Source organism: Rhinolophus sinicus, linkage group LG02 (genome assembly GCF_036562045.2).
Source record: "Rhinolophus sinicus isolate RSC01 linkage group LG02, ASM3656204v1, whole genome shotgun sequence".
Lineage (NCBI taxonomy): Eukaryota > Metazoa > Chordata > Mammalia > Chiroptera > Rhinolophidae > Rhinolophus > Rhinolophus sinicus.
This window is the reverse complement of record NC_133752.1, coordinates 131,166,493-131,190,829: the sequence shown is the minus strand read 5'-3', so window position 1 is coordinate 131,190,829 and position 24,337 is coordinate 131,166,493. Positions and strand designations below refer to the sequence as shown.

The 24,337-nt window shown below is 39.1% G+C and overlaps 1 protein-coding gene across 9 annotated transcripts in view; it reads right to left on the bottom strand.

Annotated features, from left to right (window-relative positions):
* KCNC2 (potassium voltage-gated channel subfamily C member 2) overlaps positions 1 to 22,517 on the bottom strand; it is a 242,080-nt gene extending 219,563 nt beyond the window's left edge. For 2 of the 9 annotated variants that reach the window (XM_074325410.1, XM_019755063.2), the window contains exons 1-2: positions 21,650 to 22,188; positions 19,743 to 20,451 (exon numbers count right to left, since the gene is read on the bottom strand). In XM_074325410.1, the coding sequence (XP_074181511.1) occupies positions 19,743 to 20,432 (690 nt within the window). In that variant the 5' untranslated portion in view covers positions 20,433 to 20,451; positions 21,650 to 22,188. The other 7 variants (XM_074325411.1, XM_074325412.1, XM_074325408.1 and 4 more) reach the window with 6 other exon arrangements.
* Between the last annotated feature and the right edge of the window lie 1,820 nt (positions 22,518 to 24,337).

Genomic DNA, 24,337 nt, shown 5'->3' with positions numbered 1-24,337 from the left:
ACTAGGCATTTGGTCCCACTAGCAATGTCTCTGTGTAAAAAATTAAAGCACACTAATATGTAAACATTACTTCAACTTAATGCTGTTACTTTATTTGGGGACTTTAAGTACTACAAACATCTGTTAAACCATCAAAGTTCATGTTCTTACAAATGTATTCTCAGTGGGGAGATGACAAAGTGTAACTGTTCTCCAAGTGATCATTTTCTAGCATTCTTGTGTTAATGTTAGTCTAACAAGCTTCTTATGATAATGGTAAAATCACACACTACAGATAGATTTTTAATTTCTTCTCTAGGATTATATATTTGGAAACCAGAATAGATTAAATAGATAAAGAAGGTGGGCTCAAAATAGGTTAAAAAAAACACTGACTTTGTAAGGAAAAATCATAGAGGAATATATTCTTGTAGATAAGGCAACTCATGAAATTATTCAGGTAATGATAAAAACTCACTGAGAAAACAATCAGACACTGTTCATATCTCTGGAGAACAATAAGAAGGATGAAATGGTGTCCCTATGCACAAGTTCATAATTAGTCTGGACAAGAAGCCTATAGATATATAATCAAATGTTAATGGAAGATAGGAAATGTCATTTCCTTAGTTAAGTCTCATTAAAAATTATGAAGATTTCCGGTCAAAATGGCAGAGTAGGTAAACACTGTGCTCACCTCCTCTCAAGACCACATCAATTATAACTAAATTACAGAACAACCATATTGAGAATCACTTGAAGTCTAGCTGAACCAAAGCCCTACAATGACGGACATACAGAAGAAGCTACCTAAAGACTGGTAGGAGGGGCAGAGACACAGAATAGGCTAGTCCCACACCCTCATGTGACCATTAAAAATTGGGAGGAATATCTTGGCTGCAGAAGTCCCCCTGGAGAAGTGAGAGGTCCCAGACCCACACCAGACTTCCCAGCCCTGGGTTCCAGTGCTAGAGAGATAAAGGCACATAACTTCTGACTGTGCAAACCAGCAGAGATTTGGCTGAGTGAGACGAGGGTGGCTGCACTCCCAGGCATTCCTCTTAAAGGGCCCATACACAGACTTACTCGCTGATGGGCTCACTCACTCTGAGCTCCAGTGGTGGGGCAGCAGCTCAAAAGGTGCCAGGGACATACAGGGAGGAACTGAATTGTCTGGCTCAAGGTGAAGGCTGAAGAGGCAGCTTGCTCCTGGATGGAGGAGCTGGCAGAAGCCATTGTTTCTCTGTTCAGCCCTCCTGTCCCTCCATGCAGATTCTCACAGATGGCATATCTGAGTCTCCCACAAACTGGCTATCACATTTCATCTGCCCCACCCTAGTGATTCCTAGAGACACCGCCCCACCCAACTTTTGGGTATACCCAAGCCACTTCCAGTGGCTTTCCCTTACAAACTGTTTTAGTTCATGCTGCGGACTTTCATAAAAATCTCTTAAAGATTCACAAAACTCAAATAAGCAGCACCTGGTTTCTGGATATCCCATACCTCTAGTTGAGCAGCCTTAAGCCTGGCATTAGTGACAGCCAGCCTCAGTTCACAGATAGGCCTCTCCAAGCATGTCTAAGCTGAGTGCAGGCAGCAGCCATCTGTGGACTGCTTTGCAGCTCATACAGGTGGCCCTGGGCAGAGCACAGTCTATCATTAAACTTGGCATGCAATGGGTTCCCACCCAGGAGGCCCCAAGGCTGGCACACCTGGTTGTCAGCTTCAGACCAAGCTGGAGCATTACCTGGCCACCTCCAAAGACAACATACCGAAAAGGCATACTGGGCAACCACCAGAGCCCCACTAAAGTGAATCTTGCCCTGTAGTGTCAGCCCTTGTACCACAGCTCCTCCACTGTAGTCATAGCCTGTCCTCACAATCAATCAGCCTGAGGGTCAATCCTTCCCATTGACAAGGAACAGCAACCAAGGCTCAACAACAACAGGAGGCACACACAGTGCATACAAGGACATGCATGGAGCACCCGGCTCTGGTGACCAGGGAGACTGCACCACTGGGTCCCACAGCACACCTACTACATAAGGCCACTCTACTAAGACAGGGAGGCATAGCAGCCCTACTTAATACATAGAAACAAACACAGTGAGACAGCCAAAATGGGGAGACAAAGAAACATGTCCCAAATAAAAAAATAAAGCTCCAGAAAAAGAACTAAACAAAATGGAGACAAGCAATCTACCAGATGCAGAGTTCAAAACACTGGTTATTAGGATACTTGGTGATCTCAGCAAGAACTTTAACAAAGAGCTAGGAAACATACAAACAGAGATAGAAAACTTTTTTTTTTTAAAAGTCAAAAATGAAGAACACAATAACTGAAATAAAGACTACATTAGAGGGAATCAACAGTAGATTAGATGAAGCAGAAAATCGAATCAGAAATTTAGATGATAAGGTAGCAGAAAACACCCAAACAGAACAGCAAAAAGAAAAAGAATCCTAAAAAATGAGGCAAGTTTAAGGGGCCTCTGGGACAACCTCATGTATACCAATATTTGCATCATAGGGGTACCAGAAGGTGAAGAGAAAGAGAAGGAATTGAAAACCTATTTGAAAAAATAATGATGGAAAACTTCCCTAACCTGGCAAAGGAAATAGATATACAAGCCCAGGAAGTTCAGAGTCCCAAACAAAATGAACCAAAGAGGCTCACACCAAGATACATCACAATTAAAACACCAAAGTTAAAGAAAAAAGAGAGATTCTTAAAAGCAGCAAGAGAAACGCCGTTGGTTACCTAAAAAGGACCTCCCATGAGACTATCAGTTGATTTCTCAACAGAAACTTTGCAGGCCAGAAGAGATTGGCAGGAAATATTCAATGTGATGAAAAGTTAGGACCTACAACCAAGATTATGCTACCCAGCAAAGCTATCATTTAGAATCAAAGGATAGATAAAGAGCTTCCCAGATAAGAAAAAGCTAGGAGTATTACAAATCAGTATTACACCAAACCAGTATTATAAGGAATTTTAGAGGGACTTAAGATGAAAATATATATATATATATATGAACAACAAAATTGCATTAACTACATACCTACCAAAAATTACTTTCAATGAAAATGGATTAAATGCTCCAATCAAAAAAGAGGGGGCTGAATGGGTAAGAAAACAAGACCCTTGTATATACTGCCTACAAGAGACTCACTTTGGATCAAAAGGCACCCACAGATTGAAAGTAAAGGGATGGAAAAAGATATTTCATGAAAATGGAAACAAAACAAAACAAACAAACAAACAAAAAGCTGAGGTAGCAATACTTACACCAGACAAAATAGACTTTAAAACACAGGCTATAATAAGAGACAAAGAAGGAATAAGAAGAGTATTTATTTGAAGAAACCCAAAATGTTACTTCAAGGGTACATGTGCATCCATATGTTCATTACAGCATTGTTTACAATGGCCAACATGTGGAGTGTCTGTCAACTGATGAATGGAGAAAGAGGAGGTAGTCATATATGCAATGGAATATTGCTCAGGTATGAATCGGAGTGGGTTCTTGCCATCTGTTGAGGCATGGATGGATCTGGAGGGTATTGTGCTGAGTGGAGTATATCAGACAGAGAAAGACAAATGCAATGTGATTTTGCTTATATGGGCAATCTAAAGTACAAAATAAACAAACAAATAAAACAGAAACAAACTTATAGATATAGATATAGAGAACATTTTGATGGTTGCCAGATGGGAGGGGGGTTGGGTGATAGGTGAAAAAGGAGAAGGGATTTAGAAGTACAAATTGGTTGTTATAAAGTAGTCATAGGAATATAGGGTATAGCATAAGAAATATAGTCAATCATATTGTAATAATTACACATGGTGGCAGATGGGTACTAGATTTATCAGGGTGTGAGATGGAAGGGGTGTGAGGGCATGGTGAATTGGTAAAGAAGTTATAAAATAGTCATGGGGATGTAAAGTAAAGCACAGAGAATATAGTCAATAATGGCAATATGGTAATAACTATGTATAGTGCCAGGTGGGTACTAGACTACTCAGGGGGATCACTTCTGAAATTATATAAATATCTACCACTGTGCTGTACATCTGAAATTAATATAATTAATTAACATAACTAATATAATAAAATAATATTGAATGTCAAAATAAATGAAATATAAAAAATTATTTTAAAAAATCACAGGGATTTAGAACAGGAAACCTGGCTATTATTGTACCAGAAATACTAAGATATAAAGCCAATAGGATTGTACAAATGGAGATGCAGGTTGAAAGGAGAAGAATGGAATTCAATATAGATACAGGACAGAGCATTTTGGGAGGTTAGTCCAATTGTCCCCAAGAGATTCAGAATCCAGAAGAACTTCAAACTCAATGGCAACAAGCAGAAAGTCAAGGAGCTGGCTATGAGACAACTATTTGGAGTTCCCCCACTTCCTACAGAATTTGCCCTCAGGATACAGCCAGCAAGAACAGCTTTCTAAATTAGGTGGAGAATTAAAAGAAGAGAATACAGTTCCTAATCAGATATGTTGGTGTGATAAAGGAAAGTGAAACAAGAAGATATTTAAAGAAAATCAACAGTATAAAAAAGAAGAACAAAGGTGAAAGAATAGAAAATATATCCACAGAGGGACCAGAGTTAATACCAGAAATGAAATATACCTTTAAAAATTGATAGAAAGATCCATGAAGATACTGCATCCATTAAACAAGAGCACACTGATATAAAAAAGGAGAAATCAGAAAATAAAAAGTTGTATTGGATATTATAAACATGTTGCCAAAGAGAAAAGTCAGTGCACTGGGTTGAATATATCTCCCCAAAATTCATGTCCACCTCAAACCTCAGTGTGACCTTATTTTGAATTAGCATCTTTTCAGAAGTAATAAACTAAATTAAGATGTGTTCATACTGGATTACTATGGGCTATAATCCAACAATTGGTGCCTTTATAAGAGAAACCTGAGACATAAAGACACACAAGGGAGATCTGCATATGAAAACAGGGGCAGAGACTGGAGCAATGCATCTACAAGCCAAAGAGCAACAAAGATGGCCAGCAACCACCAGAAGCTAGGAGAGAGCCAAAGAACAGATTTTCCCTCAGAACCTCCAGAAGAACCAATCTTTCTGACACGTGCCTATTAGACTTCTAGCCTCCAGGACTGTAAGAGAATCAATTTTTGTTCTTTCAAGACATCAAGTTTGTGGTAATTTGCTACAACAGCTCTGGGAAACTAACAGTTAAGTGCTATAATACTGTATCTACAAAGTGATATGGAAACTCAGAGGAAGAAATGAACAGTTTTTGAGAGAGTGTAGAAGGTGTCAAGTAAGACTTGATAATTATATACGATACTGAAAGATGATTGAATCAGCCTGTTAAATCCAGAAGAAGAAAGTGTTCCAGGCTTTGACAACAGGGTATGCAAATGCACAACAATGTGAACACATCTCATATCGAGGAATGGCAAAACAGGTAGTCTGACTGCAGCAGTATTTTTACTAGTGGAGTCGTAAGAGGTATTATTAGATGATAGGTGGTGGATAGATTCTGAGGAGCCAGCCTAAGGAAAGTATCTTAATAGGTAACCAAAGGAAAGAGATAAAGGGGTTTTAAGCCAGAAAATGATATGATGCATTTATGTTTTAGAAGAAATTACTCTGCCTTGGATCTGAAGTCACCATCTTCTTCCCAGTTTAACTCCCATAGTGCCTGTTTTCATTTTTGATTTCCTACCTCACTACCTTTGTTCCTTTCCAGATTTTTATCTAAAGAAAAGGCATATTTATTTAAAGCAATTTTCCAAAGAGCCATAGAAACTTATTAGTATTTTTTTAGTCCCCAAACGTCTCTAGTTTTGAGTCTACGTGAGCTACTACATTGAATAGTCCATTCCATTTCACATAAATTATTTAAAAATTAATATTATTTTCTTGGGCTTTAAACCAAAATAATGGCAATGTAAAGCTGAAATTTCTTGTAGAGAAAAGACTTCTTACTGTCACAAAAAATTTAAGGGGCATACTTTACATCTAATTTTACAACCATAAAATCTATGAAATAACTGTCTATAAAGCAGTAATTGGTTCTGAAATATAAAAACTTTCACAACACACAATACAAAATACTATAATGTTAAATCCCACAAAAGAATAATTACTAATAAACTAGATTTTCAAATCATATACCACTGAATCTTGAATTAGAAGAGTCATAAAGGCTTTCCTGTCCATTGTGCAAACAGAAACTAGGGGGATATTCATTCGTGACTTCTCTCTCTGCTTCATTACTGCACCTAATCAATCAACAATTCCATTGTAACTACGTAACTATGTCCATTTTGCTTCATCCGTCTGGCCATTGCCATAATTCAGGGCACCAGTATCTCTAATATGTGTGAAAATAAAGGGACAACTCACTAAAATGGAGGGTGGGGGGCAGAGGGAGGAGCTCTCACACTCGGTGTCAATTACAGGAGGAATTGTCAATTACAGACCACAGCAGGATGATCAGTCCTCAACAGGAAAGAATCATCAATTATAGGTCCCAACAGGAAAAGATGTACATTGCATCTCCTACAAAAAATAGAATACCCAGCAACTCAACCAATGAGAAACCATCATCTCTCCCATATTCGAAATCTCGCTTTTCTCTCCCAACGTCCTTCTTTTTCTCCATAAAATACTGTTCCTCTCCTTTGTTGGACTTGCCCATGGCTTCTGCTATAGCTTGCTTGTCCTGTATTGCAATTCTTTGCTGTTCCCAAATAAATCCATTTTTGCTGGTAAAATAACTGAATTTCGTTTTTAAGGTCAGCACATGATAAACTGTAATCCTCCTGACAAACTTGCACTCATCTTCCCAGCCCAAGGCCCTGTGTAGGTAAAGAAGATTCAGAATGATATTCCCAATTACAAATCTGCGTGCCATTTTTCTGTTTAAAATCTTTCAAAAGCTCCACATTACCACCGGACGAAGACCAGACCTTCTCAACAGAGCTTACCAAGCCTTTATTCCAATTTCAGCTTCTGCCTCCTGCCACGTCCCCCTATCTTTACACAGTACTGGAGCTATACTGAACTACTTGCAGTATCTTGCACAGGCCGTGCCTTCTTTCCCTTTTAGGACTTTGTTTAGGCTTTTCCCTCTGTCTGAAAAATCTGGCTATCTCATCTTCATCTCCTGGTACCAGAAGTGACATATTTCCCCCAGGAAGTTTGTGTCAACCTTGGAAAGACTATGTTAACTTCCAAAGCACTCTGCTTACTTCTATTGGAGATCTCATGACATTGCACTATCATTTCCCTTTTATCGTTCTCTTCCAGGAGACTACAAACTTCTGAAAGAGAGGAAATATGCCTTCGCCTTGCCACTTGCAAAATGCCTAGTATATATAATACATGCATACTATATATTGTTCTAATTCATTACTATTTGTTCATGAGAGGTAGAATTACTTTCACAATTTTACAAACAGTTATCCAGTATCCACATAAAAAAATCTCAGGGACAGACAGCTTATTTTTTCATGAACATTCTAAATGCCAGAAAGCTTCCTTAAGGTGGCTTATTGCAACTACACCATCTTCCAAAGTAACTAACACTTGACCTAAGGGATGATGATGATGACGATGATGATGACGATGATACAACTGATACTATACACCCAGCACTATGCTGGATTCTTCACATGAATATGCTCAGTCCACCCTCATAACAATTCTTTAAGTCAGATACCATTATTATCTCCCCAGTGTGAAACGAAAAGAAAAAGGGTTAGAGAAGCAACTTGGTGAAAGTTATACAACAAACAAGTGGTGGAATCAGGATTCAATCTCAGCCGACTGAGTCCAGCTCTTATCATTAATTCACTCCCACCTCCAAACCAACTGTCAAACACTCAGGCAGTCTTTCAACTCTGACCCTAAAAATATTTGTAGCTAAAAAAATAATGACAAATAAATTAAAAAAAAAAAAAATAGTTAACTTTGTTTTACACTAATTTCCAAATTCATTGGCCCATGGAACTCTTTTAAGGGGACATACCTATATTAACACCCTGCAGAACTGCAGACCTATAAAACACACTTTGGGAAATACTGGTCTAAACATGATTAGTCTCCTAATTCATTGTTAAGTTGTATTTGCTTTTGGAGCTGCCACATGACGGTACTAGCATATACTGGGACAGTAGCCAACTACAATCCCAAAGATGTTCACCCGATCTTAATCCTATCCAAATCCTACTGAATTAGAATCTCTGGAGTGAGACCTGGGAATTTAAAATTTTAGTCATCATCTTACGGTTTTCCTAGGCACATTTAAGTTTCAGAACCTCTATTTTAGAATAAACTGAAATAATAGTGTTCAGTCCTGCCTTGGACTGAGCATCTTACATCTCAACAGGAAATCTCATTTATAACCCAGAGGTCCCTTCATTACCAGTTTCAACCCTCCCTACCTCTCCAGCATGTTCTCCTGCCTTCTAATCCTTCTATTACCCAAGAGTATATGGCACGGTATTCTCTGTCAAGCCTCCATCTTTGCACACTACTCTGTTGACTTTCCGCGTGGTTGCTGAAAAGCACTTAACTTATCTTTTGGGAGTTAATTAACATGTCATCTCTGTATAGGAGAGTGGGTCCCTCCCCAGTGTGTGTGTCCACAGTATGCCAGTATGTCTATTACAGAGTTTAATGCATTATATTGTAACTACGGACATACGGTTCTTCTTTTCCAACAGAATACAAGTGTCTTTAAGGTAAATGCCAAATTTTAACCCTTCTTGCATTCTCAGTACTAATCTAGTCCTGGCCAATAGCTGAAGTTCAATAATTCTCAGCTGAGGGATTCAAAAGCATTTAAAAGCTTTTATCTTTGATGCTTGATTCTCTTCCAATTTGTTTAGCTAAGAGAAACAACACGCATCAACCAATCAATGCAAACTGTGGTGGAGGTAACACAAAAGGTTGTTGATAAACCTAGCACTGAAGCACAAAGTCAAGTGCTCCAATTAAATTTACTTCTCGAAAACAACTGTTAAGATGCCACCTAAGATAGAGAAATCAGAGATGAATTAAATCAATGATTGATACATAAACAAAAAATGGACAGATTTTGAAAACAATCATTAAATTAAAAACAACAACAAAAAAAACTAAAGAACTGATAGCATGCACATGTCACAACTAAAAACTGAGCAGTTGACTCATAGTAGAAATTGAGGCACTTGAAGAACCCTGTTTTTGCTCTAAGACTAATTAATTTTGAATGTCACTGAAGCCTATTGGTGCATTAAAATGTTTGATTTCATTGATTTGCTTTCATTCTGTATTCTAACATTGTACTCTAAATATCAAAGCATAGTCAACACCATTCTGAACCTGGGAATTAAGCAGAAGCTCACAAATGTTTATCCATTGTGATACAAATATGATAATTGTTCAACTTGATGTACCCACAAATCATTTTATGTGACTGTGAGAGGTTCATTCAGGCCTGATAATAAATTCTAATAGCTTTTAAAAAAATAAATAAAAGGTTACCTGCTACTTTAGATTCTGTTTGCACAGAAACTGGCCAGCTAAGGCTCTATTCTGTCCATTTCCTACTCAATTTACCTGAAAGACAGGTGTCATTAAGGATATTTTAATAATTTTCATAATTGTCTTCTCATTGTCCACTCCAAGAAAGAAGCATGACAATTTAATTGATAAGTCAAACTGTAATAATGGTATTGTTCTGTTTTTCTAAATATCAGTTTTATCCATTTTATCCAAAGTAATACCGCAAAATAGTGAGGACATTTATTCTTGCTATGAATACTTTGTCATTGCTCCAATATAATTATTATACAATATTCACTTTTGGCAAACAGTATTTTATCCAAAATCAGTAAACATAAAAATACCAAAATAAGCAACCACATATCTGAATTCCTATTGTACAATTTTCAAACACAGACACAACTTTTACCTAAGTTCTGAACATTTGGCCCTGTCATCGAACCCAATCTAACAAACTACACAACAAATAATTTTATATTGGTCCAAATACTTTTGCTTAAGTAAAATTCACAATCATGTCTAAAATTTAGAATTAACAATATTGTTTGGATATATTGATAATATTATTTAAAATCACCTAATTTCAAAAGAAATGTATTTGTATTTTATCATTTAGTTAATGTGGGGACAGAGCCAGGAGTGCAGTTTCCAGGCTCTCGCCCTCTTGTGGGAAGGTGCTGGCTCAGGTAGTAAATGTCTATCAACTGTGATTGGATGGCCATCAGCTGTGGCTAGTTGGCCGTCAGCTGTAACCAGTGAGTCATTGACCACTAATATAACTGCTGTGGCTATATTAGCAGTAAATGGGGTCTAGCAAGAAGATGGTGGCTGAGCTAGCAAGAGTGGATTGCAGTTAGCACAGCGGATTGCAGTTAGCAAGTGAGGTTGGTTGGCAGAGACAAGTGGACGGCGGGTTGCGGTTGTCTCCAACCCAGCCACCAGAGAGAATATAGTGGTATGACTCCTTTTTCTATGGCTCCGTGGGTGTTCCTTTTTGGCCTCACCATATCCTGCATTCTTTTGGGGGGAGCGGGACCAGAGACCCTGCATGAGTCCCTGCATGACAATAAACAACTTTAAAATTATGGGCAAAGTGTAAGAGAATCTGTAGCAAAAAGGTGACTTATTTTCATCTCTAGGACTCTCTCCATAGCGACAACTCAAAGGAAAACACCTGTCATTGATGAGACTAAATCAGAGAACACCTGCCAAGAATTATTGTCTTGACCTTAGGTCCAATTTTTAAAGATGTCAGCAGTGTTGTCAGATACATAAAGAATGGCAAAGCTCTAAGATCTGACAGCAAACCCACCAAGGTCTTCAAACACAAAATGAAAAAGACACTATTGGGTTGTCTGCATAGAATTTTCTAAATACATGGAGAACTGAGGAAATGTCAGACTACACAGATGTCCTTAACATTATCAACTTTCAGAAGAAAAGATCAGTCAAGTGACTTCTGCAATTATGGAGTATTTTTTCTCGGATATCACCAGCCACATTTTGGCCCAAGTTTTTCTTTTTGATTCCTGTAAAATGTATTCTCTCAAGCACTCCCAAAATTATAATGTTGCTTTACATGCCATCACAGTACAGTAAACACCAACGTTAGCTAACGATACATTAAAGAAAAATTCAAGGAAAATTATTTTGCCCTGTTATTTACTGATCTCACAACAACATCCAAACTCATTTGCAGATCTTGACAACTCCAAACATATTTCATTCCTCTAATTTCACCAGTAATCCCTGTGTAAACCCGCCCTGATCAGGTTAATTACATGTGAGAAAACAATGCTCTATAAAACACATCAACCATCACCAATAGGTTGAACCAGGGTTGCATTAAAAAATCCAGAAGACAATAAATCAAACAAGAGTAGAAAAACATATTATAAAACATACACAAACGCGCCCGTGCGCGTGCACACACAGACACACACACAGAGACACACACACACACAGGGATAGAGGGGAATATAGATATAATTTCTTAATTACTTAAATCTCTCCTGAAGCCTATTATACATGGTTCCGTTTAGGAGCTAAGGCTTCTGTAGATCTTCTCATGGAGCTTCTAAGCCACAGAAAAAATAGGAGGTAAGTGCGCAGGTGGGTTAGTTTTGAAGTTTTAAAGGTAGTAGAACAGTAAGATGTGGAACTGGTAGAGAAGGCAGCAATGGATGGCTGCATTTGGAGGGATCTGGAAATAAAGTAACAGTTTCCTGCTATTGTTAAAGAGTGGACTGGAAGAGGGCAGACCTTACCCTAACTATTCCTAACATGATTGCTGCTTCCCAAGAGCTAAAATTTGTGCATCTAACGTTAAACACAGTCCATACAAGGCAAACAAGATTGAATGGGAAAAGTGCCAAAAATCAGATCTAAATTCTAGTCCTGCCGCTGTCATGAACTAGCCATAGCTATGAACAATGCAGCTGCCTTCTCTGTGAAATGAGGCAATTGTGCCAGATGATGACCAGTTTCCTTCCAATTCTAAGTCTCATGAACACCAGAAGTCTGTCCTACATATTAGTCACCATTCCTATTCAAAGAGTGTATATATTTTGGATACATATAACACATGTGCATGTGTATGTGCGTACACACACACACACACACACACACACGCACTGTTCTCAGTCAAAACTCTAAGCCGTATTCCTACATGGCTCTTCCATTTCTTATCCATATAAAAATTTTATAAACATATTCCCTGAGTATGTATCTATGTTATGACAGTGAATGTATCCTCTTAATGTAAATATGTACATCCTGAAATAGAAAATCTATTTTCTCAAAAGAGAAATGTGGAGTACTACATAATACCTATATATACTTATCTTGAAATATTATTCATTAATGAGTACATTAAAACAAAAACTTATGAACTGTGCTAGACATCATACTATTCTCTCTGCTTATTCTGATAGAATGGTTTATGAAAGAGAATAGAACTGAATAATTTGACACCATTTGGTAAACACTTAAATGTGTCAGGCATATCTGTAAATCCTCAAGTGAATAAGATTTTCCCTTCTGTGTAAGATACAGGAAGAGGGAAAGGATGGTGTCTTAGACAAGGCACTTTTCAAATGGAAGTAAAACTGAGATTATCTAATCAGTTATCCTTGTGGGTGGATGGATTTACACCTGCACTGAATCTTAGACTTAGGAAATGACAGGGCCGATCATCTTTATGGTTTTCATGACAGAGCCAAAGCAAAAGATTTCCTGAGATCAATATGTGGTTGAGAGAAAGCTGTTTTCAAGGGAAACAGGAAGCTAGGAGCTAATTTGTTTCTATGGTAACTACAGCAGTAGCTACCCAACAGCTGTAGGGGAAAAAAGGGCAGAAAGTTATAAATGCAAAAAACAAACAAACACAAAAATTAATGCTAGTTTACCTTATTAGTGTGATGGTCCTTTGAATACAATCAAAATGGGTGCACACATGTCCCTGCAGCACCCCAACCCGGGGGATCTTTAGCAATAAGTATCCTTGTTTTTCCTCCAAACCTCAAAATGGTAGAACTGCAAAGAAGTTTGGATATTATCTACAATGTGTCATCCTCCCCCCTCCCTTTTTTCTCAAAATAAGGCAAAGGAAATCAAGACTCATAAAGATGAAATGAATTCTCCAAAGTCAAAGAGTCAGCAGTGAAATCAGGGGTCGTGCATAGGTCTCATAGACCCCAATCCAGGCATTTTTCCAATGCTTTTTCCATGTAGTCTCTACTCCTGATCTCTTTTCCTCCCAATACCCACATTTCAGTCACTTTCTGTGAAAATACTGACTACACAGTATTAAAATTAATCATCACCTTTCAACCTCTAAGAGAAGCAAACAGCCATGCTATTCTGTCAAAAAAATAAAAAATCTTGACTGCTCTTCTAAAAGAAAAGCGCTTCATACTTCAAGCAGAATTGAATTAAGTTTATATTATATATTAATGGTTATTGTTTAGACTATGTTGCCACTATATATTTCCTTCGAGAGATTTGTGTTTATCTTTCATCAGTCCTTTAGTGCCCTTTATTAATTTACTTAGACATATTTTTAAAGGTTGCCATAATAAAAAGGATATATGATCAGAAGTTCAAAAAATATGAGACCTAAATACCACATTTATTGTATTTGTAGTAGTAAAAGTAAATGGCAATGATATACAATTTCAAATGGGAAAGGCAGGCCTGCATTTTTATATAAACCTACACATTTCCTTGTTTTCAGTTGCTTTGAAAATGTGCTTCTTGATAGAGGAGAAATATTTCCTTGACTCTCATTTAGTTCCGTCAATTCAAGTCTACAAATGAGCTCTTAGCAAAATATTATTTAAAAAAAAAAAGTCATACCTAATCTGTCCAACCTTTGGCATGCCTGATACCCAGCAATGGGTCAGCTCATCTAGTTTGTGATCAACTATACTCCTGAAAATGCAATTCATTATTGAAGTTATTTGGTTCTTTTAATGATGTATTAAATTTGGTAGTCTCTGGTCCTATCCAATGCTCAGAATATAAGCATAAAATTAAATATATTTGTGAACTGTAAAATAAGTGACCTGGAAAAGGTCAAAAGACACTTAGACGCTTATATGGCAAAGCAAATACACGAAACTACAACAGAAGAGTTTTCAGGGATCTGAAGGTTGGGTTACATTGTTATATGGTTGGCCATGACTTTTAATTAATATGAAAAGGATGAATACACTTGAGCACACCCCCAAAAATCCAGTTGTTTGGTATAAGTACAGCGTTCATCACATTCTCCAATAATAATGCAGAGACAGCCTATAAGTCACTTTGAAAGCAGAACAATCAAGATTAAAACAGCCTAACACTTTCATAATAAAATAAAGACTAATGATACTTTGACACCATCATTTCTAAATGGAATATACTCCTGCATGCAGAAGGACATATTTCCATGTGAGATTTTTCCAAGGAAAACTTATCTTTACTGTCACTAGAATTTTATTTGTCATTTCATTGCATTTTTTAATTTAATAGATAATGTCTTTAAGAAATGTTTTATTATAAATAGAGTATTGAGCTTATTGAGAGCAAAAGACTATATCTTCTCCATGTATTCCCAGTACCTTTCATAGTTTCTGATCTAGAATGACCATGTAATCAGTACTCATTGAATAAAAATTTTAATAATTGACAACACAATATTTTATGAACAAGATATGTTTAACCATTAATTATTTTAACTGAGGTAATACTTACAAAACAAGAATACATTTTATGTATTTAATCTTAATATAACTCAAATTGTCCTTACCGTGTTATATTTTTGTAATTAAATATTACATTAAGAGCTAGCAAGGAGTTATTTAGTTCATTTACTTTCTGTTTTATTTTGTGGTTTAAGGAAGAAGGAAAAAATGGCCCATAAAAAAGTAAATTAAATATGTGCAATTCTGAATCCAAATCTAGATATTGAAATTTAAATTTTAGTAGTTTTAAGGTCTAAAACTGTGGAAACAACTTAAAGTGAATATTTTCATGATTTTAAGAAATGATAGATTCACTATCAGAATCCATGTATAATTCAGGATGATCTGCACATAATGGTATAATAGATAAAGGGCTGGAGAACATACGTGAAATGATCTAGACCCACACCCAAAAATAACCAACATCTTAAATGTGAGTCCATGGCAGTTCTTCTTTTGGTTTTCTTTTTTAAAACGTCCTTTTAAAGTAAAAACAAAAAGCCTATCAGTAATCAACGATCATGTTTCCAAGGAAGAGCCACACTCTAAAATAGAACCTAATTCAATCCCTTTCTTCCTCCTCCCAAAAAGTAAGTGAAAAGAGGAAGAAGGAGAAACTTAAAACTGTTCTCAGCTCTTTAATATTGGGAACACATTATTTTAAATATTTTGATTATAGTATTTTGCTTTTATACTAATTTTTAAACTTCTAACAAATCCAGAAATTCTAGTAAAGAATTTCTTCTTGGCTCCTGTCCACTCACCTATGATATAATGTTTTCAGAGAAAAGCACAATGAAATTTCATTTCCTTCTAAAACTTAGATATTAAATTGAAAATACACAATGCATAACATTTTCACAAGTACATCTATGCATCCTTACGTTTTACTATTTGTAAATATCACTCAATAGCCTCAACAGAATAATTTATCCTCTTCTTTCCTGATCTCATTTTCTCCACAACAGTTTTCCATGACAACTTAATTTTGAATTTTTATAAATTTCTATTTTTGGGTACTATTCTTAAAGATAAGAATTAATAAGTATAAAATATGAACTTATTTACCAAATTAACTTGAACAATTTAGACCTCTTAAATATGTATTTACATCATAAATTAAAAGCAATACAGGAAATGTCTCTTGCCTAAGTCTGCACACTGGAAGAAGAGAGAGCTCAGCAAAGGAACAATGGCCTCTGCCAGCACTTTTGTCTGGAAGAAAGTTGCCCCTCCAGCCCTCAACCTGCAGCCAGACAACTCAGTTCCTCCTCCTCCTATTTCCCTGGCACCTTTCAAGCTGCTGCCCCAACACTGGAGCTCAGAGTAAGTCCCTGTGTGAATATTATTTTTCAGGAATTTCAGAAAAATACCCTTTCACCTGAGTTGTACTGACATCATCCACAGTGACCAAAACATGGAACAACCAAAGTGTCCTTTGATAGGTGATTAGATAAGGAAAATGTGGGACGTATATATAATGGAATACTACTCAGCCATAAGAAAAGATGAAATACTGCCATTTGTGACAATATGAATGAATCGTGAGAATATCACACTAAGTGAAATAAGTCAGAGGATAAAACCCAAGAACCATGATTTCAGTTATATGTGGGATACGAAACTGAAAGCAACAAATGAACAAACAAGACAGACAAACAAACGAAAACTCATAGACACAGATAGGAGTACGGTTACCAGAGGCGGAGTGGGATGGGGGAGAGGTTGAAGAGGATAGAGGGTATCGAATATATGGTGACGTGATGGAAGGAAACTTGACTTTGGGTGATGAACACATAAATCCAGTATACAGATGATGTATTGTATTATAGAATTATACACTTGAAACCTATGTAACTTTATTAACCAATGCCAGTCCAATAAGTTTAATAACATTTTTTAAAAAGAAAGAAAAAAGCAATAGAGGAGGGGAAAATGCCAACCAAAACAAAAGGTAAAAATACAATGCTGTAAAATTCAATTAATTATCCAGTTCCTTTCTTTACTGTTTCAGTCTGCCAGTTCAGATCATAAAAGTTGGAAATAAAACCATTTATCATATAACTGAACCAATCTCCTCAATATTGGAAATGATGAAAAAGGTATAACAAATTGAAAAAGGAATTCAGACAGTTAAATTGTTCATGTCAAGTATATCAATAAAAGATGAGCTAGTTTAAAAAAAGGAAGAGTGTTTATTTATAAAAGTTAAGTACTGAACTTCTATTAAGAATAAGACTTGTGGCAGTAAGGCAACAGCTGAAGCAAACCACTTGATAATTGATTTACGCTTCCTAGAATCATGTCCATACAAAATAAAATTTCATCCAGCAATCTTCCAATATAATTCTATTTATCAACCTAGTCAGATAACATTAAGTCAGACTATCATTGAATGAAAAGTGTTCATATAAAAATACTAAATCACATTTAAATAGAATGGTGACTTCTGATTACTCTTTTTTAGGCAAACCTAGTAATTTAAAAAGACATTTCCCTAAAAACAAGTCCTACAAATGTTACCCAATCTGAAAGAAAGCACAGCATTACCTATCAACTAGTCGATAAAAATGGAAAGTTCAAACAGGGCTCATTTAAAGAAGTTAATTTCAATCTCATATTTTTCACTTTAATGTTGGGTGGTGCAGGGTAAAAATTCTTCCAGCCAAAGTCTTGGAATACATATATTTTAAAAAGTCACAGATGACCTTTCAAAATTAGAATGCTAGTGAATCTCTTATGTTGCATTAACTCTCAGAAGCAACATGATCTGCAGAGATTTCACAAGCCAGACAGTCAGTTATAATCAGTGGTTGTGGTGGAAAGGACCTGGGGAGGATGTTATGAGACCTCCAGTATAATTTTGGCTCTGCTATTAACTTGCTGTATGACCTTGGCCATCATTTAACCCCTACAGTCTTCATTTTCTTCATGTACAAAATAAAGGGTCTTCACAAGGTGAACTCAAAAGAAATTTTCCACGTCTATGATTCTCAGCTGATTCTGCTTCTAATGGCTCTTTGACCTTGTGTTAATCTTTAATCTATCTGTGTTCTTTCCTCACCTAAAATGGATGCAGGCAAATACATAATATTATTCTAATAAAATCTTAGTAAGATTTTTTAAAAACTAGTTTCAAGTTAATCATCTGCCCTTTGATCAATAATCAATTGAATCAATTTCCAAAGCAATAATAAAAATTGAACACCTTTTTATTAAAGTTTTTGCTATGCAATCTGTCTTACAATAAAATGTATTCTATTATCACGAGGAAAGATAATAAAACACTATCTTTTTTATAGCACAGTATTGGGGGGGCAAAAAATCACAAGATGAGTCTGAAAACAAATTCAGATTATCTTTTTAGCCACCCAGTGGAAAGAGCACTGTGGCACTCAGATGGAATCCATAAGAAACAAAAACAAAACAAAACAAAAAATCACAGTTGTAATGGTCATGAGCCTGTGATCTAACTTAAATAAATATGCACTTGTTTGTTTTTTGTCTATATTTTCTGAATGCCAAGTTTTGGTGATTTTATAGAATGGTCTTAAAAGGAAGAATTCAGAGTTGAAATTATGAATTCTATATTCAAATATGAGAATGTGGACATACTAGAACTTATGTATGCATTCAAATACTAGATTCAGTAGAGTAGCAATGCTTTAAATTATCTTTTTCACATTCTATTTCACACTGAAAACAAAACATACCCTCAGACTTCTAAAGTGCTATCAGAAGCACATCTCTGACAAGTTAGTAGACAGCTGCATAATATCTCAGATGGAAAGACTTCTGACATGCAAAGACAATAATGAGAATGGAGCCAAAGTGAAGCTGGGAAAATTTCCATTCTTCCCAGGGGGTATCTTTTTTGGGTGTCAGAAGCAAACCAAGCACATGCAGTCGTAAAGATTTAACTAAATACAGCACTCTGTTCTGTAATTAAAAATCATTCACATACTATATAATTTTTGGTTATTTATATCTTTTGTTTCCTTTAAACTGGAGAAACGATTATTGTCTACTTTTACAGTCCCTTCATGGAATTTTGAAGAATTAATTGAGAATGTCAAGGACTAAATTTAAGCTGTCACTCAAGCTAGACACTGAAAAGAAAAATTGAGGATGGGATCACAATCTAAAAAGTAAAATAAAGTTTGCTACAATTTAAATAACCCAGATTTCAAGAACTGGTTGAAATTTGGATCACCGTAGTGACTAATTCACATTCAACCTGTAAAAAATATAGATACAGCCCAAGAGGAAAGACACCAGCCTACAAAATTCAGTGTGCAGGTGAACTCTCTGGTCAACTCACTAGGACAAGCAATTCCAGCATTCTTCTCCCTTGAAAGGAGACAGGACCAAACAGAATGCAGAAGATTCTCCACAAAATGAACCTCCTGGCACACCCTCCCTCATAGGCCAGTCACATACAGAGATTCCATCTCCCCTTCCTCTGTCCTCAGATTAGATCCCTAATGAGAGCCAATGTTCTGGGTGAAACAGATGTGAAGGAGTGTCAGGCCTCACTGAAAATGTCAAAGAGTGATGACCTGAAGGCCCTAAGAGACATCAGAGCTAAAGAAAAAGTTGGAACAAATGAGCCAAGGGGGAAAAGAAAAAAACAAAACAAAACTTCAAGATGAAGCTAGATACCGTTTCAGGACAAGGTTCCAAACAGACTTGCTCAGAGAAGTCGACATTTGCCCTCTAGGTCCCATCTGCTAAAGTAAACCTGTGTTTGAGTTGAGGAGAGGAGGGGGATATAGGGAAGGAAAGGAGGTGGGCCAGGGTCCCTGAGTTTACCTTGCATTAGATGAGCTTCTAATCTCATCTTTAGGGAGCCTAGTTCTCCTCTCCCCTTCCCCACTACCCCTCCCCAGAAGCCCTTGGTGGAAAAGTGCAGCAAGTTGGGGAAGGAGTTGGGAGAAGTTGGAGCAGCAGGATAGGGGGCGACTCTGGCCTTACCCGGGCTGCTCTGGACGAGTAGGGGTCCTCGAAGAGGGCCCACATGCGGGGCTGCAACCTCCTCCAGCGGCCAGACTTGCCGTCGGGGCCCCCGAGGCCCGCGGCGTCCTCGATGCCCAACCTCTTGGCCGCCAGGTCCTCGTCGTCTCCGGGGTCGCCACCGATGAGGTCGGGGGTCTCGAAGATGTCGAGCGCCTCTTCCGCGTCGCGGTGCTGCCTGTAGGTCATCCAGCAACAGGGCTCCACGTCGGTCTCGTCGATGCCCCAGAAGGCCAGCTCCTCCTCGAAGAGCGGCCCGCACACGTCGGCGGGGCAGTGCAGCTTGCCCGTGCGGTAGTAGTTGAGCACATAGGCAAAGACGCCCGGGTGCCGGTCGAAGAAGAACTCGCGGCCGCCCCCGGGGTGGTCACTGCCGCTGCCGCAGCCGCGGGAACTGCAGTTGCTCGCGCCTCCCTCGAAGCAGCCGCCTGGCCCAGGGGACAGTGGGGGTGGTCGCGGCGGCGGCGAAAGTGAAGGGGGCGACGCCTGCAGCTTGTCACTTGCCGTCGTCAGGCAGTCGCCCTGGGGTTCGGAGGCTGCGAGAAGGGCCAGGCGCGTCCCTGGCAGGGTCTTGAGGGTGCTGCGGTAGGTTTCGTGCCGGGTGCCCCCGACATTGAGGATCACCCTCTCGTTGTTCTCGATCTTGCCCATCTCTGTGGCTCAGACATGACTGGGAAGAGGGGAACACGGCGCCAAGTTAAAGATCCCTACAGTCAGAGCTGCACCGTGACCCCTGCCCCCACTCCCAGCCCAATGTCCCAAGATGCAGGGTTGGCAGATAAGCAACGGGCAAACGACCCTCTCAGGGGGAGATCGAAGCCCGGCCCGTCCTCTCCTCAAGCCTCACACCTTTCCCAGGTTTCCCGTGAACCTAGGTAGGTAGCAGTCCAAGTCTTCCTTGACCTTCCATGACACCTTTTCCCCTGCCTCACACCTTTCTCCCGTTGTTCTGATCGCCCCTCCTTCATCTTTTCACCCTCATTCTCCCTCCCCTCTGTTCTTTCTCAAGTCTCACCTGCTCCCAGCCCTTACTCCTTTCCCCGCCGCCACCACCACCACTACCAAGCCCTGATCTCTCCCTGCCAAACCGTCTTTCTCCCCTTCCCTTGTTCCTTTCTCTCCCCCTGCCCTGGTTCTTTTCTTTCACTCTCCTAGACTCTCTTCCTCCCCTAGCCTGGGGGCAATCCCTTTAGGCAGGGAGTTCTCTTCTAAGTGCAACTTGGTAGTACTGGGTGACAGACACCCCCCCCCCCAGCCCCCGTCCCCCGACTCGACCGAGAGCCCCCATTGCACGCGTACCCTGGGTCAACTCTGGACTGCCTGCTGCTCCCGGGCTCTCAGGGCGTGCCCTTTGAGCGACCTGTTCTCGGTTCACCTCTACTCTCCCTCACAGACCAAGCAGACAGACTGAACGCAGAAGTCAAAGCAAAAACATCTCCCTGCTGTTACCTTTCACCAAAGAGATCTCTGACCAATTTCCCGGTACAATTTCCTTTTCACATTATTGTTGTTGCTGCTATTATCATTACTTGGAAAAGGAAAAGACCAGGATCCATTTTTGAGAATAGAAGTGATCAATGCATCCCACCCCATCCCCCTTTTCCAAGAAAAACAAACGCTTCGGGGATAGGGAGTGGGGGGGGGGAGGATTTCTAGGAGGGGGGAGGGACCGGGAAAAGCTGCCGGCGGCACACCCCCTGAGCTGGAAGTCCTGGCTGACAGTGTCCCCGTCTCCATTCTCCCAGCCACCTCTCCCCAAGGTTTCACCTCCACATTCCTATTGAGGAACGGAGGAAGGGGATGCCTGTCTGCAGGGTCGGCATGCCCTTCCCAGCAAATCACCCCCTTTCCCTGCTGCCTCCAGATACCTTAACAAGACCGAGAGAAAAGTGGTTCTGCTCTGGTTTCCGTGCGGACGAGGTTCTCCCGGCAGCGGGACTGAGTCCTGACACCCAGCCGCGCCGCCCTTCTCCAACGTGAAACTACTTGTTGGTGTTTCCCGGGTACAGGCTGTTGGGAGGCTCCTTTGGGCGCTGGGGTCGCGGAGACAGCCCCATCCGGCCGCCTGCCGCTCTCCCCGCCTTCATTCTGCGAGCGGCGGGCTCGCCTCGCGCCAACCTCCGCGCCCAGAGTCACCATCGCGCAGGGCTGGGCAAACCATGGAGCTCAGGGCGGGTCCAACCGGCGCTCGGTGACCGCGCCGCGAGCGGGCAGATCGGCTGGCGGTGACTGGAGCGGAGCTAGCCCGAGAGGTCAAGAGAGCTCACCCACTTGAAGGTGAAGTCACCCTGCTCGGATTTCGACCTGCAGATTATGTTTCTGCCCCCAAAGCAACCGCTGCCGGAGCTGCCCCTGCCGCACCACTCGCCATCAACCTCCGCTGCCAAAGCACAGAGCTCAGGAGAGGGTGGTGGGTGGGTGGGTGAGTGGGTGGGTCTGGGGAAGCTATGTTGTACCAACCAGGTTCATCTATTTTTCTTCCATGAAGCTCTATCTCCATTCTCTTTGGAGCTTCCGCCTGCCTTATTTACACCCCACTCTCCACACCCTTTCCCTCCCTGCTGCCCCACCCCTCCCAACAAGTGAGAGAGAGAGACAATCTAAGATCAACTGCATTTTTTTTTTTTTTTTTTTTAATGACAGCTGATGAGAAAGAGAGGTCTACTTACAGGTGACAAGTAAGTGTTGCTTCTTGTGGCTCTGGCTTGCTCTTTTCAGTCAAATGTAGGTCTCCAGGCACTACATCATGGTTATATAAAACAAAACAAGTTTAAAAAGTTTATTCCAGGAACACAATGCTCTAGCAAGAAAAAAATTCAGGTTTCTTTATAAAAGTGAAAAAGACAAGCTGCAGATAGCCAAGTACCAAAGTGATTATCTATAATAATTAGCCAATTTCTTCCTTTCTTAAATTTGAATTGGGCCTTGTATTAGTTTGCTAGGGCTGCCATTACAAACTACCACAGACTGTATTGTTTATAGCAACATATATTATCTCACAGTTCTGGAGGCTAGAAATTTAAAATTAAGGTGTTGTCAGGGTTGATTCCTTTCGAGGGCTGTGAACAGCCAACCCATTCCATGCCTCTTTCCTTAGCTTGCAGATGGCCATCTTCTCCCTGTGTCTCTTCACATCATTTTTTCTTTATGTAGACTGTCTCTGTATACAAATTTCCCTTTTTATGAAAACACTAGATGTAATGATTAGGGCCCACCTTAATGATTTCATTTTAACTTGATCACTTCTGTAAAGACCCTATTTCCAAATAAGGTCACATTCTGAGGTACTGGAGGTTAGGACTTCAATATCTCCCTTTGTGTGTGAGTGTGTGAGTGTGTGTGTGTGTGTGTGTGTGTGTGTGTGTGTGTGTTGGAAAGTTGGAATGCTGGGAGACAATTCAACCCATATCGGACCTCACCACCAAATACAGTGTGTGTTTGTATGTATATTTCAAGGAAGGAAGAAAGAAAGGAAGGGAGGGAGGAAGAGAGGAAGGGAATAAAGAAGGAAGGAAAGAAGGAAGGAAAGAAGGAAGGAAGGAAGGAAGGAAGGAAGGAAGGAAGGAAGGAAGGGAAGGGAGGGAAGAACAAGAGAGTAGGCACCTATTTCACAGGTATGTTTTGATAGGATTGAAGTCCCCAGAGTACGTAAAACAACAGGTTGTATGTAGGAGGAAATCTCTTTGAAAAACAGATACTGACATTGATACTATGATCTGAAAAGAGCAAGAGTTTTGAAATACTGATAAGAAAGTGTCAGCAATGTAAAGGACTGCAAGGTGGGCAGTTAAATATAAGTGACTCACTAAAGAAAACACCTGTTATTACAGTAAATAAACAAAATGAAGAATTAAAACATCTTTAAAAGGTCATTGATATCTAGGAAACTAATGCAAGAAAATATGGCATGTATACATGTATGAGAAATATACTAACAATATGTTAGTAAATGTGTAATAATAACCTAAGGACAATATAAATTTGCTTTACCAGCATGCGAAAAAGTATAAAGCTTAAATAGTATGGGAGTGATTCTAGTTTTGTGCTACTATCACTGAGGCATTTCTAAATATCAGTAATAGTTAATTTGAATTGCCAGAAAATTTACAAAAAAATTATATTCAAATGTTAACATGCATCCTCATATTGTCTACATGGTTCCTTATATAGCTTAATGGTGTAAATTCAGTAGGGAGAAAAAGGCAGATGGGTTGCTTTAAAATAAACTAACAATAATAAGTGTAATAACAGAAGCATTTATATTAATAGATAACATTTACTGAGATCTTACTATATGCAAAATGCCACATAAATTACTTTTTAATTTAAATAGAAGAAATATTCACATTAAATTATAAGACTTCTAGAAAGATAACTCACACAGATGGCAGGAACCAATAATGAAAACCTTCAATTTGATAATGTTTGATAATCTATAGAGAAACCAAAAAGAAGGGGGGAAAGATGCAAAAGACTCATGGGGGGAAATGAGAAAAGATGTAATGAATCAATTTAAGGCTAAGCTTATATAAGCTACCTAGAAATAATCACATTGA